This window comes from Vulpes vulpes, chromosome 4 (genome assembly GCF_048418805.1).
Source record: "Vulpes vulpes isolate BD-2025 chromosome 4, VulVul3, whole genome shotgun sequence".
NCBI lineage: Eukaryota > Metazoa > Chordata > Mammalia > Carnivora > Canidae > Vulpes > Vulpes vulpes.
Genome location: NC_132783.1, coordinates 146,830,127 through 146,846,829, shown reverse-complemented (window position 1 = coordinate 146,846,829; position 16,703 = coordinate 146,830,127). Strand labels below are relative to the sequence as shown.

The 16,703-nt window shown below is 58.3% G+C and overlaps 1 protein-coding gene across 4 annotated transcripts in view; it reads right to left on the bottom strand.

Moving 5' to 3' along the window:
* Positions 1-16,703, bottom strand: part of ANKH (ANKH inorganic pyrophosphate transport regulator) — a 113,309-nt gene that overhangs the window by 8,912 nt on the left and 87,694 nt on the right. For all 4 annotated transcript variants that reach the window (XM_072757223.1, XM_072757224.1, XM_072757225.1 and 1 more), the window contains exons 7-8: positions 16,387-16,479; positions 12,980-13,075 (exon numbers count right to left, since the gene is read on the bottom strand). In XM_072757223.1, coding sequence (XP_072613324.1) covers positions 12,980-13,075; positions 16,387-16,479 — 189 coding nt within the window. The remainder of the gene's footprint in view (positions 1-12,979; positions 13,076-16,386; positions 16,480-16,703) is intronic.

Below are 16,703 nucleotides of genomic sequence, written 5' to 3'. Positions count from 1 at the left end.
AATCACACACACGCACACCTGGAGTCTAGACTGGGTCTTCCAGAGCGAGGTAGCTGAAGGCCGCCAGTCTGGGCTGGGTGTCAGCAGTCCCAAGTAGCCATTCAAAGGGAAGGAACACGACCTATCTCCAGGCTCCCTTTCTTTTCTCCCCAAATTTCTAAGTATGCCCTTTGTCTTGGCCATGCTTCCAGTGTGAAAATGCCCCTTGTCTTCCAGCAAGTTCCTCAAAAACTGGCTACTTCCTACGTTGCCCAGCAGGGAAGATGTGCAACCTGGAAGTAGGTGTGGTGTTGCTGAGCAGCTCAGTACCTGTCTGCTGGTCAACTTCCCCTAAAAAGCAATCATCAGATCACATTTGACCAGCCTGTTTCAGAAAACGAGAAGCTTCAGAAGTGAACCTAACAAAGAACATCTCAGGAAAAGTGTCATTCCGATGGGTCGCCGGAGGAGGCTTCCCTCAGAACGTGCCCTCCCAGCTGACCACGACGTGCCGTGTTCCTCAAATACTTGCAGAGCCTAATGACATTGACTTTTCCAACCAGAACACAAACCTAATAAACTGACAATGAACACTATTTGTTCTCCTTGGAGCAGGGGTTGGGTTTTTTTTTTTTTTTTTTTTTTTATTTATTTACTTTTCCCCTGCAGAGCTTGCTGTCGACATTATCTCATTAGGAAGCAGCCAGCAAAATGGAACAACCCATTCGATGCCCAGATCTGGGTTTTCCTGTTTATTCTCTAATAAAAGGAACCAGGCAGGGCTTCTTAGAGAAGCGGCTTATCCTAAGACCAGGGCAGGACATAAACCAGGTGATCGGCTTGGAGACTGTGCCAGGGGACACAGGAGCTCAGCACAAGGCTCCCAATAGCTGAGGCTGGAAGAGTCTGAGCACAGAATGATACAGCATTGAGTTACGGCCCGGAGTACAGAAGGAGCTACCCACGAGTCCACACTGATATAAATAGGGACAATTGCCCGCGTAGCATGCCAGAGGGTTTACGTATTGGGTAAGGACCCAGGGAGGTGGAACAACAGCAACCTCCTCCTAGAGACAGGAAAGGGGGAACGCAAGCCCACGGTGGGGAACGCAGGCCGACACGGCAGCCGATAAGTCACGCCGGCAGCATCAGCATGGACTCTTGACAAGATGGGACGAGCGCACGTCGCCCGCGTCGGCTTCCTCCCCCCGAAGACACTCCCCACGACCCCGTCCTCTTTTATTTGACAGTCTGTGATCCTTCTTCCCACGGACTCTGAAATTCCTATTCTGAACTTGGAAATACTTGTGTTTCAAGATCCTTTCATCTCTAGCGGAGCACAGACGTCTCCGGACAAACCTTCTCCCTGCACGATCGCCGGCTTTTGGTATTAGGCTCTCTTCAGCTGACCACCCCACGGGGCCACCGGCCTTTCATCACAAGCAGAACGTGAAGGTCCCAGGCGGTACAGATGCCACGGTCCTGGTTTCTGACGACCCTCTGGCTCCTTACAGGCATCGGCCTGGTAAGCAGGCTTCACGTGGACGTAGCCGCTCTGTCGGGGGCAGCATTTATCCTTCGTTTCCAAATCTGTGTAACGAAGACCTAAGCTATGACAAAGCCCTGCCGCACATTAGAATCCTCGAGCAGGATTACGGCACGTGCGAAGGACGACGGAAGCCCCGAGCCTTCCAGAAACATCTCCTAGGTCTAAGATGTTAGTGGCTGAGTCCATGGGACTAGACCCACAGCAGGGGCGTTCTCTCCCAGCCTCCCTTCATCACCCGCGGCGTCAGGCCCCACCCCTGGGACGAGGCCTGGGAACGGGATTTGAAGAAGCCAGCTGTTTCTATCAGCATCTGAACTCAGAGAACATGCGGACCCAGCCACGGTGGGGCAGCCAGGTCCGCGCGTCCCGAGAGGAGCCAGTTCCACAAAGAAACACTGCCAGGACGTCTGCGTTTGACTTCATTTCCAGAGACTGTTGACCTTGCTTTTGAGGAGCTCCCAAAGCTGTCTTCATTACCCCAACACTCAGGATTAGTAGGAAGTCAGAGGTTCTTATCCCTGCCAGTACAAAACGTAAGATGCATGCAGGTGTTTTTAGTTAAACTGCCAGCCCTGAGCTTTCTTCTGATGTGGAGATTTTACTTAGAAGGGTACAATATCCTTTTAATTGGCCTTAATTCACCACTGGGTTGACCCTCAATAATACTGTGTACGAAGGGGTGGTAAGGAGCTTGGCTCTGGGCCGTGTGCTTGGCTGTCCTGGGAAGCTGCAGCCCGCGTCGGTCCGTTCTGCAGACACGCTGACTAGACTTGTTTGGGGTGGAGGGGTGCTAGCAGGAAAAGCCGGACCCTGCCAGGTGGCACAGGCCTATCTTGCCTGAGATTTTCAGTGGCCCCAGTACATCCACCAGAGCACCCAGGCCCAGTGTGCCCATAGCAGCACCCAGGCCCAGTATGCCCACTGAGCACCCAGGACCCAGTAGGCCGACAGCAGCACCCAGGGCCTAGTATGCCCACAGGAGCACCCAGGGCCCCGTACCCCCACCGAGCACCCCATGCCTCTTGGGGCGACGCCTGGACTCTGCAGAAGGCGGCAGCATCGCGCTCCAGCAGCAGGGGGCGCCGTGCACCCAGCCCGCAGAGGCGGCTCCCTGCCCGGAAGGTTTCCCTCGCCGTCCCTCTGTCCCAATGGATGAGAAATATCAGAAAGGGAGACAGAACCTAAAGACTCCTAAGTCTGGGAAACGAACTAGGGGTGGTGGAAGGGGAGGAGGGCGGGGGTGGGGGTGAATGGGTGACGGGCACTGAGGGGGGCACTTGACGGGATGAGCACTGGGTGTTATTCTGTATGTTGGCAAGTTGGACACCAATTAAAAAAAAATATATATATATATATAATTTAAAAAAGCATTTAGAGACCTCCCCGCTGAGCCTCGGCTTAGCCTAAGGTTTCCCTGAGGTCACAGTGAAAGGGCAGGGTCTGGGGACACCGCGCAGGCGGAGAAGCGTGGGGCGAGGACTGGGGCCCTGCAAGCGATCAGTGGGCACCGGGCACCGGGCGCAGCAGGGGCAGCGACTGATCCTAACGTTTCTAACTTGAAAGGCGGTTGCACACTCGAGGATCTTTAAAATGTTGAACCTGAACGGCGGTTAGGGCGCTAAGTGTTATGTTAAGTGCGTTTTACTGCGAATAAAAGATCTTCCGATATCGTCATTTTATCAGGCGCGCTCAGGCTGGGCTCTCGGGGACTGAGCAGCCTCATGGGTCTTCGTCCCCCAGGGAGCTGCGAGGACGCGGGGGGCCCTCCTCGGAGAACGGCCGCCGCGACCCAGCGGGGAAGGGAGCCCCGGGGAAGCGCCACTCCTGCAGCCGCGGGTCCGGGTCGCGCCAAGCGACCGGTTTCCAATGGAGTTTATTCACCTTTGGTCCTTTTTGTTCTCTCCGTGCACAAGGGGGTCATTTTCTGCTCCCGGAGGCCGCGAACAATGAGCGGGCAGTCTGGGCGCGGGGGCGGGTGCCGAGCAGAACAAAGCCTCTCACAGGCCCTTCCTGCGGGAGCCCCGGGTCCGCATGGTACCGGGCCCGGAATAAGGCCCGTAGTGTCCGCTGCCCCGATGGCCGGGTGACAGCCCGGGGGCGGGAGCCGCAGCAGGAAGGTGAGGTTGGGTCATCCCATGTCCCCAACTTCCAGCTCCGAAAACGGGGCCGACTGGACGCGGTCTTCTGGGACGGTGGCTTTCCTGTTGTCCTACTGGGATCCCGCAGCTTTCTAGCACAGCTGAGGGCCTCCGGACGGAGGAGGGATTCTGGACGCGTCGGCTGACGCTCTGCGTGCTGCTCCGGGGAGCGGCAGGTGGGGACAAGTGGGGCGGCCGGGCACCTGAGGCCCTCTGCGTCGACAGAAGTGGTTCATCCTGAACCCGGATGCCAACAGGCTCCTGAGGGGGGCCCCGAAGCTGCAAGCAGCACTGCGGGGTGTGGAGGCGTTGGCAGCTTTGGGGCAGGCTGGTCTCCTTCCCTGCGATGCTGCTGGTTCTGCAGCAGCACCTCACACCCCGAGCGCAGGCGGCCAGAACCGGGGAGCTGCCGGGCTTTGGGACACCATAGACACCGACGGCCTGGGCCACCTGTCTTCCCAAGGGGACGGCGGCTGGGGAGACAGCGAGGCGGAGTTCCGGGTCCTTGTCCTTGGGATTTGGGCTTCCCGGGGCCTTATCTACTGTGAACAGTGGCAAAAAGCATTTCAGGATTATCTCCGTGTGTCATGAGAAATCACCTGACCGCTCCCCCTCCGATGCTGCAGCCTCTGGCTTTCCTACCCCGCTGCAGGGAGCCTCAGGGCCCAGGCCCTGCAGCTTTAGGAGTCACGCGCTGCCAACGCCAGATGCCTCCACCCCTTGACGGCACCTATTGCCCCCGGACTCTGGGCCCAGGAGGCACGGCTGGCAGGGGCGTCCGCTGCTGCAGCCCCACGCCCGACTTCTAGAGTGCTCGAGCCCCGTCTCTGGCGGACTGCACGGTAATGCCCGTGCACGAGGCTTATCTCAGGAGGCTGGGGCCCGGGAGGAGGCGGGATGTGCAGAGCCAGGGCCAGCGACCGCTGTGGCCGCCGGGAGCTGCACCTCGCTTGGATGGGCACCGTCTCCGAAGCCGCAGGGGGGCGGCACACCCTGCCAACGCCCCTGTCGCAGCCCTGTCGCCTGGCTTCCCGCCCCAGGCCTCCAGGACTGTCGGAGAGAACACTTCCACGGCCCCGAGGCGGTGGCCACGGACCTCCCACACTGCCAGACACCGGTGTCCGTGTCCTGCCTGTCTGCTCCAGGGGATGACAAACCCAAGCAGAGCGGCTCGGGGTGTCCATGCACCGTGGCAGCCTCGCGCCTGGCACGCAGCAGGGCGCAGGCCTCCGTGGCGGGAGAGCCTGGATCAGTACGTGTGCTCTTTCCCTGGTGGCCGTGCCCTTCAGCACCAGCCTCAAGCTTCCTCTAAAGCTCAGGCTCCAGGGAATGTCTGCGGTGCGCACGTGTGTGGCTTAAAGTCTTTCCGTACTATCATTTCTAATATTTGGTTGGAGTCTCCAGATGTACTGCACTCCTGGGCCGGAAGCCTGACGACGTGATTCTCCTTCTGCGCCCGCTGCTCATGTGGGCGAGGACATTCTGAGTTAGCGAGACGGCGGGGCTGGGGTGAGCCGCGTCTGCCGCGGGCGCCGAGGTTGCAGACAGGACGCAGCAACGGGCATCGCAAGGCACTCCCAGGCCTCAGGGGGGAAACCGGTGCTCCGTTATAGCCTTGGGTACGCGTCAGGTCTCCTATGCAAGGTACGGATAAATCTATCAAAGTGCTGATTTTTTTCAAAACAGCTCCAAAAAATCCCATAGGAATTTGGAAGGATATATTTTTAAAATCAAAAAAATTCATACGTATGTCCACTGGCATCCAAGGCACCAAGAGGCATTGGCTTACGTGCACGGGCATCTACCTCCACCTGGAAGCCCCCGTGTCTGGGGCTTCCTGCTACGAGAGCCGCCGTTCTCAGCCGACAGCATGCCTGCCAACGTGCTAAGCGGCTTTACTTTCGAAAGGCCTTCAATAAATCTTTAAGAATCTTAAAAAGGGCGGGGGGCACCTGGGTGGCTCAGTCGGTTGAGCGTCTGCCTTCGGCTCGGGTCACGATCCCTGCTTCACCCTCTGCCTGTGTCTCTCATAAATAAGAAGATAAAAAATAAAAACCTCTTTGAAAGGTCCTGTAGGTGGGTATTTCCATCATGCCCGTCTGGCAGCCAGGGACGCTGAGGCTTAGTTCAGGACGACCTTCCCAGAGCCACCCAGTCGGGGCACAGAGGAGCCAGGATGGGACTCCAGGCCCCGGGACCTCAGGGTCACATCCATAAACCCCACGTTCTGTGGCTCCGAGCTCAAGCTTGAGGTAAGCCCCTCTCCCGGGGCCCCGGGGCCATCGGTGCGGCCTGCAGCCCTGCCTCCGAGACGGCTGGCTCTGGCCAGTACACCATGGTTTTCTGGAAATGTCTTATTTTGTTTGGTGAGGGCCAGTTCGCTCCTCAGGCCGCATGGGTTAAGAGCTGCCTCTCGCAGGATTAAAGGCAGGCCCCTGAGGGCCATCTGGCACCTGGCTGATGCTGAGCAGCTTCTCCAGGCGCCCGAATCTGCCACGTGTGCTCTTTCCCAGCATCGTACGGCAGTTAGTTCTTTGAGGGCTGCCCTGGGCTCGGAGGGCACCTATGAGGGGACACGGAGAACAGCCTGTGGCCCGATCCCCCCGTGTTCGTCACGGGGTCGGAGCTAGAGCTGGAAACGCAGTCGTAAATCCTTTCAGGGAAAACACCGAGTGTTCTGAGCCACGGCCGTCCATCGTTAGCTAAGAGCCACTTTCCTTTCCGGATCGCTTTCCACGTCCACGCTCGGGGGCAGCGGACGCCTGGGCAGGGCGGGAGGTGAGGCCGTGAATGCCTCTGCGTGGCCTGAGTGGTCCTTCATCGCTCTGTTTTGTTCCTGGGTCCAACGGTCTCTGGCGTCCTTAAGCACATAAAACGACCATTTAACCTTCCAATTAGGGTCTTGTGTCCCTGACGGGCTCTTTCCCGAGCTGCTTGACGTGTGTAGGTCTACGTGCTGTTCCTGGAGGCTGCGGAGACCCTGGCCATGGGCCTTGCTGACTCCCTGCGTATCCCTCAGTGTACGTGCAGGGGACACCAAGACCTTGGGGCCGCCAGAGGCAGGCTCACGTCCAGAGCCCACGCCGGGAGTGTGCGCACGGGCTAATGTCGGAAAACCCGGGAGCATGGCCGTCTGCCTTGTTCTGCCCACACGTCTTATCGCCAGCCGTGGTCAGGAGGGTCAGACTATGCGTGTGATCGAGCAACATCTCAGGCCTGCACACGGCCAGGTGGCCGCGCTGGTTCTGTCTTTACGCCGAGACTAAATAGAAACCACCATAAAAGGAGCCACAGAGGGTCCTAAAATACAGCGTCTCTGGAAGTCTATGAATAATCTCCACCGGGTTACTGGGCCATTGCTGGAGCAACAGCTCACACTGTCATCTCATTCCCATAAACCTGCTGTGGTGCCAGAAAAGCCTCGGGGGCGCCCAGAACCGCACCTGGGATGTGGGGTCGGCCGGGAGCACTTGGCAGGTGCAGGATCCGCGGCCAGTCGGCCCCGCTCAGCCCCGGGGCGGGGCGAGGGGTGTGCTGTCCTCCCCGCGGGGCTCTCTGTAGACCACAGGTGTGTACTGACACGGTGGAGGGAAACGAAGTAATTTTCATAATTTTGTGCCAAATCAGGTACCGTCTATAAGGTCTAAGGAGAGAGGAGTCGAAGTGTCAAGCTTCTGAGACAATTTGGGGAAATAAACACAACTGGATAAAATACTAGCGACTGAATTTGTGCTCTGAAAACTGGGAAGGTGTGTTGGCTCTTCAGTGTTCGCGATGGTGGGTTCTGTAAGGGCTGGTCCAGAGGCCCCAGGTTATTCAGTTAGCGGAAAGCAGAACAAAGCCAAAAAGCAAATTAACCTAAATCCAGCAGCGCTGCTTCTGCTGGATGCTGTGATGTCAACACCCCCCCCCCAAAAAAAAACCCCAAAATTGTATGCCAGTAAATACATAATTAATCACATAAATCTGGGGACAGTCGTGTATCCATGAAAAATATTCCTAAGAAAACCCTCTACTCAGGATCTTACATGGAGAATCTGGAAATAAAAGCATAGAGAGGTCTACGGAAACAGCGGAGAAAAGAAAGAAAAAGGATGTTTATTTATTTATTTTTTTTGAAAAAGGATGTTTAAAAAGAAAACAAGGATGGGCGCCTGGGGGGCTCCATCGGTTGAGCATCTGCCTTCGGCTCAGGTCCTGACTGAGCCCCACGTCGGGCTTCCTGCTCGGTGTGGGGTCTGCTTCCCACCCCACCGCCCCTCCTCGTGTTCTCTGTCTCTCTCAAATAAGTAAGTATTTCTTAAAAAAGAAAACAAGTGGAATAGTTACATTTGGGGAATCCACCCACGTGGCCCTAAGTGACTAGAGGAGGGCTCTCTCTCTCGGAAGCCCCGTGTGAGTTTGCAGGGCTGCCGGAAGCAGGCAGGCACCCGGAGGGTGGGGGCCCCGTGTGCAGGCGCCAGGCCCCTCCTGGCTTCCAGCAGACACGCGGCCCGCGCCGGCCTGCGCCCCGATGCCCCGTCAGGCCGCAGTCGTGGGACCTTGGTAGGGCCATTCTTGGTGGACACGGCTCAGGCCAGCAGAGCCGGGACGGACGACACAGGGCTGGGGGCGAGTCGCACTCTCCCTCTTCACCTCTTCACCACCATTGACGTCGAGAAGCGAAGCCCAGGAGGAGCCACAGTAAAAGCCTATTTTAAGATTTTACAGGACCTGATGCTTCAGTGGTCACAGCCACTGGCCTCGGATGCCCTGGGGACGCTGTCCTGTGAGGCGGCGCAGGGCGCTGGCACTCTGCTGGGAAGCCTCTGTCGCTGCTCTGGGTGACGGCGACACACTCACACACACACGGACATGGACACGGACACGGACAGACACACAGGCAGACACACACTCCCCCCGCCCCCAAGCAGCCCCCACTGGCGGGACAGGAGGGAAGCCCGGGGTTGCTGGTCCCACGACGCGGGCAGAACGTGCACCTGGGGCGGGCGAGCCGACTGTGCAGGGCCTGCTGAGGCTCCCCCTCCGTCCTCTAGGCCAGTTCTCCAGAAATCAACCTGTCGAATGGCCTATGTGGCAACTAACAGCTTTTCAAATTCACTGATTTCTTAAAAACTTGTCTTTGTGACCGTTCCCAAGCTCACAACAACCGGTGCTGGAAGGACGGGCGGGGGTCTGCGGGCCCTCGCAGCCTCCCTCTGCCCGGTCCCCACCGCTGCCTCTGCTCCGTCCGCCCTGACCCCCAACCTCTGTCCCTTCCCCGACCTCCTCCTTCTGACCTGCACCCCCATCTCCCCTCCCGACTTTCTCCGGGTTCAAGGGGCGCCGGGTATGACTGCGGACGTTGTTCACTGCACAAAAGTGCCCTGCTGGCCCTGCCTGCCAAGACCCGTCTGGACAGATGCCCGTTTCCATTTTGCAAGAAGGGGGTTGGGAGGCCTCAGGAGCAGCCAAGCCTGTGCTTTGCAGGGATCCTTCTCCAAGTGCCTCGCAGCAGAGCGGCCGCCCTCTTGGCACCGGCTCCCCAAAACCGGAGCAGAAAAGAGCTTAAGGAAATACCGCGTGTCCTTAAAGTGCTACAGTGGAGTCAAAATGGAAATGGGTCGACTAACATCCACCGACGTTAAGATCGCCCCGTTTAGGGATCCCTGGGTGGCGCAGCGGTTTGGCGCCTGCCTTTGGCCCAGGGCACGATCCTGGAGACCCGGGATGGAATCCCACGTCGGGCTCCTGGTGCATGGAGCCTGTTTCTCCCTCTGCCTGTGTCTCTGTCTCTCTCTCTCTCTGTGACTGTCATAAATGAATAAAAAAAAAATAAATTTCCTCTAAAAAAAAAAAAACGATCGCCCCGTTTAATCTTATTTCTATGAACTTTAGAAATAGTCTACAAAACAAATGCTTGGAGTAGATCGGCAGTTTGGTGAACTGAGCGAGCCAGTCCCTTGGCCACACCAGCCTGGCCCAGCACCCAGAGCGGCAGGTCCCTTATCTTCTAGGGACACTTCTTCCTCATCAGAAGGACCGTTGATAAGACACGTCCTGCCCTGGCTGGTGGTTCCGTCTGCCTCCAAGGCTCGAATCCAGGCCCGCGTCGTGGTGAACTGACGGGCTGACGGGAGGCTGAGGCTCTGCACCTCGACCGTAGCAGCGCTTTCCTGCGAGAGGAGGGGTGCTGCTCCCGCCTCCTGCCGGCGAGCCCGGCACCCCCGCCCCGGGGTCTGCTGGGGGAGCGGCCCTCGGTAATCATCACCGCCTTGCGGCCCGTCACACAGCGGGGGCACCCGGGGCTCCAGAGGGAGGTTCGGGCAGGACTGGCCGTTTGTTGGGACGGCAGCCCCAGCTCAGCCTGGCAGCCCTGCCCCTGGGGCTGGGACCCCTTGGGGCTGGGACGGCCCGGGGCCCGCTCGGGGCCACCGCAGCACGCTCTCCGGTGCATCCCAGCCCTGAAGCCCTTCTTCCACATCTTAAACTGCATATTTTTAAAGATTTTATGTATTCATTCATGAGAGACCCAGAGAGGCTGGGACCCAGGCAGAGGGAGAGGCAGCTCCCTGCAGGGAGCCTGACGCGGGACTCGATCCCTGGACCCTGGGGTCACGTCCTGGGCCCAAGGCAGACGCTCAACCACTGAGCCCCCAGGAGTTCCTTTTCCGTGTGTTTTAAGGGTACTTCCCGTAGCCAAGATGTTGGACCAACTGACTGAAGCGTAAGGATAATGTGTATGAGGATAACGTACTTCATTAGCTGCAAACTCAAATTCATGTTTTTAGTGTTCAGGAAAGTGCCGTTGCAAGCAGGGCGCCCAGCTCCCGGGGCTCAGGGCAGGGCAGCCCTTCTTCCTTGCCGGGAGCAGCACACTTTGGACTAACGGGCCTGGAGGGTGGGCCTGGAAGCCCTGGCTTCCGGCTTGTTCTATGACAGGTGCTCAGGTGAGTCACCGATCCCGAGTCCTTTCCCCCTTCCTAAGAAATTAAAGGTTTGGGGCCCCCAGGGGGTCTCAGCGCTGAGCATCTGCCTTCAGCCCAGGGCGTGACCCTGGGGTCCCGGGATCGAGTCCCGCATCGGGCTCCCTGCAGGGACCTGCTTCTCCCTCTGCCTGTGTCTCTGCCTCTCTCTGGGTCTCCCAGGAATAAATTCATAAAATCTTTAAAAAAAAAAAAAGAGAGAAATTAAGAGTTCTGCCTCCCTCGACTCCAGTCTCTCCCCAACGAAGACTCTGTGCCTCCATTTGTCTGGTGCAAACCTCCCCTGATACACTTCTAGTTACAGGAAGGACAACGGGATTAGGATAATGAAATAAATAAAGCCTGTCCGTGGGACATGGACCACTCTTCTCAAGCATCGTCACGCCCACGAAGGCGGCGGCTCTGGTCTCAGGCACAGGTCAGCGCCCGGGCACCCATGGGGTCGGCCTCACGCCTGGGCCGCCCCTGTCCTCCGTCCGACTCCACTGGGCAGACCCTGGACCGCAGAGCCAGTGACACCCGAGGGCTTCCAGCTTCCAGCAAGGGCTGAGCTCCAAGCTGCAGGCCCTGGCGTCGGGTCCAACTCAACTTTGGACTTGCAATCGCTTCACATGGTCTCCAAAGGCTGAGATCTGTTCCTGGAATAGAAACCTTCTCTGCTTTTCCTAAAATCCTCTTTTAAACCGTTTCAAGGTTGCTCAATGTTTTCCTAATATTTTAGGGAACTATGGAAAAACTTGCACGCCGTAGAGAAATAACACACGGAGGGGAGCGGGGTTGCCCCGGGTAACCTGTCCCCACACACACACACACACACTATCAGGAATTCCTCCTCGGTGACGTGGTGCTGAGACACGTTCCCGACACCCGTCCCCGCTCCCACGACGGAGGCAGGTTGGGGCGAAGGGGCGGCTGAGGACGTGGGGTTGTGATGCGCGACCAGACGGCTACTCGTCTCGAGCTGCCCTTGTCACAGTCTGTTCAGGTGTGGGATCCGCGGATCAAAGGTCCCGCTGCGGGCTTTGGGAAAACACCCACTGAGGGTTTAAAACGTGTGCGGGGCTTGATCTGAAGGACCACGGCCGGGCGCAGCAGGCCAAACGCTTGTGAGGACAGGGCGGGGGGCTAGAGCCGCGCAGCCCAGGCATTTCTGCAACGTCCTTGCGCTTTATAAACGGAGAATTTCTACAGGACTTAATAGGAAATGCGGAGCCACGACAGCCATCAGGAAGACTGAACAGAGTTCAAAAGACCCACATCTCAGGGCAGTGGGGTCGCTCAGCGGACTGGGTGTCGGCCTGCTGATTTCCACTCAGGGCGCGACCTCGGGTCATGAGATGGATCCCCGATCCCCGATCCCGATCCCGATCCTGGGCTGTCAGACTCCGTGCTCAGCAGGGGGTCCGCGTGGGATCCTCTCTGTGTCTCTCCCCCTCCCCTCCTTGCTCCTTCCCCTGCTTGAATGTGCTCTAGATAAATAAATACCATCTTTTTTCAAAGATCGTATTTATTTATTCATGAGACCCCGAGAGAGGCAGAGACCCAGGCAGAGGGAGAAGCGGCTCCATGCAGGGAGCCCGACGTGGGACTCGATCCCAGGACCCTGGGGTCACGCCCTGGGCCCAAGGCAGACGCTCCTCCGCAGAGCCTCCCGGGTGCCTCATAAATACAATCTTTCAAGAAATCCGCATTTCTGTTTACCTCCTGCTCATCTCCACCTTCAGAGCTCAAGGGCACAGATGCACATGCAAGCCGCGTCGTACGTGCTCTCCCTATGCACACATGCCCCCGCGCTTTGGCTTCCTGAGCGCCTATGTGCTTGTTCCCTACGTCCCACGCTGGAGCACCGTGGGGGCTGGCGGGGAGGACGCGCGTGGCGCGGTGGCCTGCGGCTGGATGCGGGGGGTGGCACAGGGCCGGGACGTGCGGGGGCCGGACCCACACGTGCCGCGTGCCGGGGAGACAGGACACAGCAGCCGCGCAGTGCGGTCAGGAAAGGGGCCTCCCCTGCGGCTACTGAGGCGGGGCTGGGGTTTCTACACTCGACCCTGATGCTTAAACGGGTCCACAGTTACTCAGGACGACAGGCGTGTTACTACAGGGAAAGGCAAGGGCGGCCTTTCCCCGGCGAGTGACAAGTCCCCGGAATTGCCGGCGTCCACCCTTCGTTCCCCGACTCAGTGACCGTCTTAAGGAGCTACTGTTCCTATTCTGGGACAAAAATGTTCTGAAGAGGTTGTGCGTGGAACCCACAGGCCATCGCAGTGTGGAGTACGACACGTGTCCCTGAGGATGGCCCCTCCCCTTCCAGAAACACGGGGCGCGGGCGGGGGGCGGCGTCTCCTTACCGTGAGCGACAAGGCCATGCACACAAACGTGAACTTCTTGATGTGGGCGGCGGTCACCGTGCTGCTCGCGCTCACCAGCTTATTGCTGGGGTTGTTCTGGGGGAAAGAGGAGGGCGGAGGTTACCCTTGGCTGACCCCGCGGCCGTGTGGAAAGCATCCTCAGTGCCCTGTGATGCGCCCGAAGGACACAGGTCGCCCGGCGGCTGGGCAGACGGCTGTCCCTCTGTCCGTCTCAGGCAGCCGCCGGGTCCCTGGAGGTGACCGTGGGCCAGAGGAAGCTCTGGAGGCGCGCGGACGTGAAAGGGCCCCGCGGCCCGGGCCTCCCGCAGCGGCGACAAGCTGAGTGGCATCCTCGGCCCCGACCAGACTCCTCCACTCCTGTCCCAGACAAGACCTGCTCTTCCGGGCACACCTGGGGTTCTCAGGTTTCTGCACTGTTGCTCCCCCCGTTCTCCTTGGGGCTCCTGATTCTCAAAACCCCGTCTTCAGGGCCCATCCCTGGCACGGCCCATCCGTTCCTCACGGGCCAGCTGACCGTACTCCCAAGCGCCCCGGGGGCCCCGCCTCCCGCCATCCTGGGGGGCCCTGGGGCCCTCTGGGGGTGCACGTGCCCGCGGGGCACACGTGGAGGCCGTGAGGTGACCACTGGCTCTCTGAGACTAAGGACTGTGCGCCTCGCCCTCCCCTTTCACTCCACAAGTCAGCACAATCGTTCTTGACTGGAGAGGGTGCAATCTGTGTTACACTTAGATTCTATTTATTCCTGAGAGACACAGAGAGAGAGAGGGGCAGACACAGGCAGAGGGGAAGCAGGCTCCACGCAGGGAGCCCGACTTGGGACTCGATCCCGGGACCCCAGGGTCACACCCTGGGCCCGAGGCAGGCACTCCGCTGCTGAGCCCCCCGGGCGCCCCGTTAAACTTAATTTTAAGCAAATTGTGCAGACAGTGCCAACGTCCTCCTGCACATCCCGAGGCCCCGAGACCATCCCAGCGCCTGCCGTGCTGCCCCTCACCCGATCTCACCAGGGCCTGGCCCCACCTTGAAAAACCAGTGGACGAAGAGCCCCCTGCCCCCGGACGGATCCCACCGGGCCCGAAGGCGGCCCCCGAGCACCTGGCTGGCGTCCACCTGAGTGGAAGTCACCCGAGCGGAGCGACTGCAGGCTCCACTCCACTCGGAAACAGCTTTTGACGGCTCCTTCACTTTGGAGGCCGTGGCGACCTTGCAAATCCCTTCCCTGAGATGCCGCCAGCACAAACTCAGGCTGAGGCTGTGTTTCCTTAATTCCAGCCTCTAAAGCAGATCTGTTTCCTGAATAACAGATTTTGCTGCCACAGCCGCTGTTCACAGGCGAGTGCGGGAAGAGGGGCAGGGGACAGTGACAGGAGGGGAAGAGGGGCAGGTGCCAGCCAAGTGCGAGTCCCCGTGGGGCCCGTCTCTGTCCTTCCTACCGCAGGATCTGCAAGAGGTGCCGGGTGGGCACCCCGGGGAGTCAGGCAACCTCCCAGCACTCCCGCCTGGCGGGTGGGGGGCCGCGGTGCCGTCGGGGGCTTCCACTCTGACAACGCAACGGTTTCTCCCGGCGTGGCTGGAATCCGCTAGCACGGCCATGGGGCCGGCACCTCGTCCCCTTGCGTTTGCCCGATCTGCATAGGGTCACACCCTCGCGGGGACGGCGACCGAACATCGGAGACTCCGTGCCAACGATAGCGCTCCCAGTCGGTACTCAGCAGCGGCCACCAGAAGCTATGCAAGAAATGCTAACTCTCCTATTCGGGAACCACAATGAGACTAAGGACTGCAACTGTCAATGCAGCAAATTCTGCAAGTCCACACAGAGGGGTCTCAGATTTGGGTGAATAGTCGGCATTCACGCGAACGGCTTGGAGGAGCTCCCTGGAATGCCTGGAAACAATGAGGGAGGCTCCAGAGGGTTCCGAGTCGCTCCAGTGGCTGGCGAGAGGTAGGCTCCTTAAAGGGGTCCGTCACAGCACGTAACCTCTGCGACCCCGCATAAACCCAAGGTTTTCTTGGATGCTCCAGGGAAACTGTAGAGTGTTCTACTGTTGTTTCGAGGGAGCCAGGAAAACTCTAGATTTGACTTCCCAGCCAGGAGGTCCTAACACTTGGGTCCCTGCTGTGCTCCTCAAGTTCTATTGTACAACATGGTTCTCCAAGAGCTAGAAATTGAGCAAGAAAAGTTTTTTTTTTTTTTCTAGCAAGAAAACTTATAATCATTTTGGTTTTCTAGGATTCACTTCCATACGTACATTCCTTAAAACCAAAATAGCGATTTCTGTCAATAGATTGGATTAAACTCGCTCAAAGAAGGACTGCAAGGAGACAAGTGTCCTGCAAGCCACTCAAGCCCGACGGGGACCCTGGGGTCATGACCTGAGCGGGAGGATGACGCGTACGTGACCGAGCCTCCCGGGCGCTTCCCCGTTTTTCATTTTTCATTTTCACGTCATTGTACAGGGGCTGCGGGTGGCACAGTCGGTTCAGCGTCTGACTCTTGGTTTCCGCTCAGGTCACGCTCTCAGGGTCCCGGGATCGAGCACTGAGCGGGCTCCAGGATGAGCACAGAGTCAGCTTGAGTTTCTCTCCCTCCCCATGTCGCTGCTCGCTCTCTCTCTCTAAGTTATTAAATCTTTAAAAAAAACCTGTATACTACCTCTGGGGGAGGGTGTGTCGTCTATGAGGGTCTACAGGCTCAAGTAATTAGGCTTTAATGAAATCACCATTAATTCAGTGACTGGTAGGACAGTCCCCAGCGAGCCGCAGGCTACGGGTCTGAAGGGTTAGGTGCCTGCCGAGGCTCGGCCAGCAGCTGCCGGAGGACAGAGCTTGCAGCTGGACCAGGTCTGCGGCGTCCAGACCGAGCTGGACCACACAGCTTCAGGGTCCATGGGGTAGACCCATCCAGAAGCTTAGGAGCTCAAGAGCACAATCCCGTCTGTACCTTTGCATCTGCTGTGAGGGCAGCAAAGCATTCGTTTAATTAAAAAAAAAAAAAAACAAAAAACACACACAGGAACAATAACCAGGGTAATAACATTTGAGAGTATATCTTCCCTTTGCAAAAAAAAAAAAAACAAAAAACAAAAAACAACAAAACAAACAAACAAACAAAAAAAACCAAAAAAAAAAAAAAAAGATTTCTCAATAGGAATAAACCCAAAAGTGAATGTGGTTCGGAGGGCGTTAGAGAATCGGCATCAAGGTAGGCTTAGCCACGTCCGTTACCTTTGGAGGAAAATATTGCTCGGCTAGGTCGGATTCCGCTCCCTGCGCAGGAAGCTCACAGGGAGGTGGAACCGGGAAACCTCAGAGTGGAGACACTTGTGAGCCAGAAGCTGATTTTAAAGAGGGTGTTTGAGACGCGACAGCGTACGGGTTCTCACCTTGTCAAAAGCAGGGTAGACAGCACGGATCTCCGTCAACCAGCCGTACGGCATGTGGCCCACGGGGTACGTGGCCGTCAAGATCGCCACCGCCTGCAAGAGGAAGAGCCGGCAGTTAGCGTCGGCGTCCCCAGGAGCTGCTCCCGCCACGTGGCAGGGAGTGGCCTCCGGCACGGCCACCGCAGCGATCGTGCCGCCGGGTGACGGCCCCGGCCAGCTGCAGGCCAGCCTGGGGACCGGGAGGGGCGGCCCTCCGCAGCCTGCCCGGCGGTTCCTCCAGCACAACCGTGCGAAGAAGATCCGTCGTGCAGCTTTGC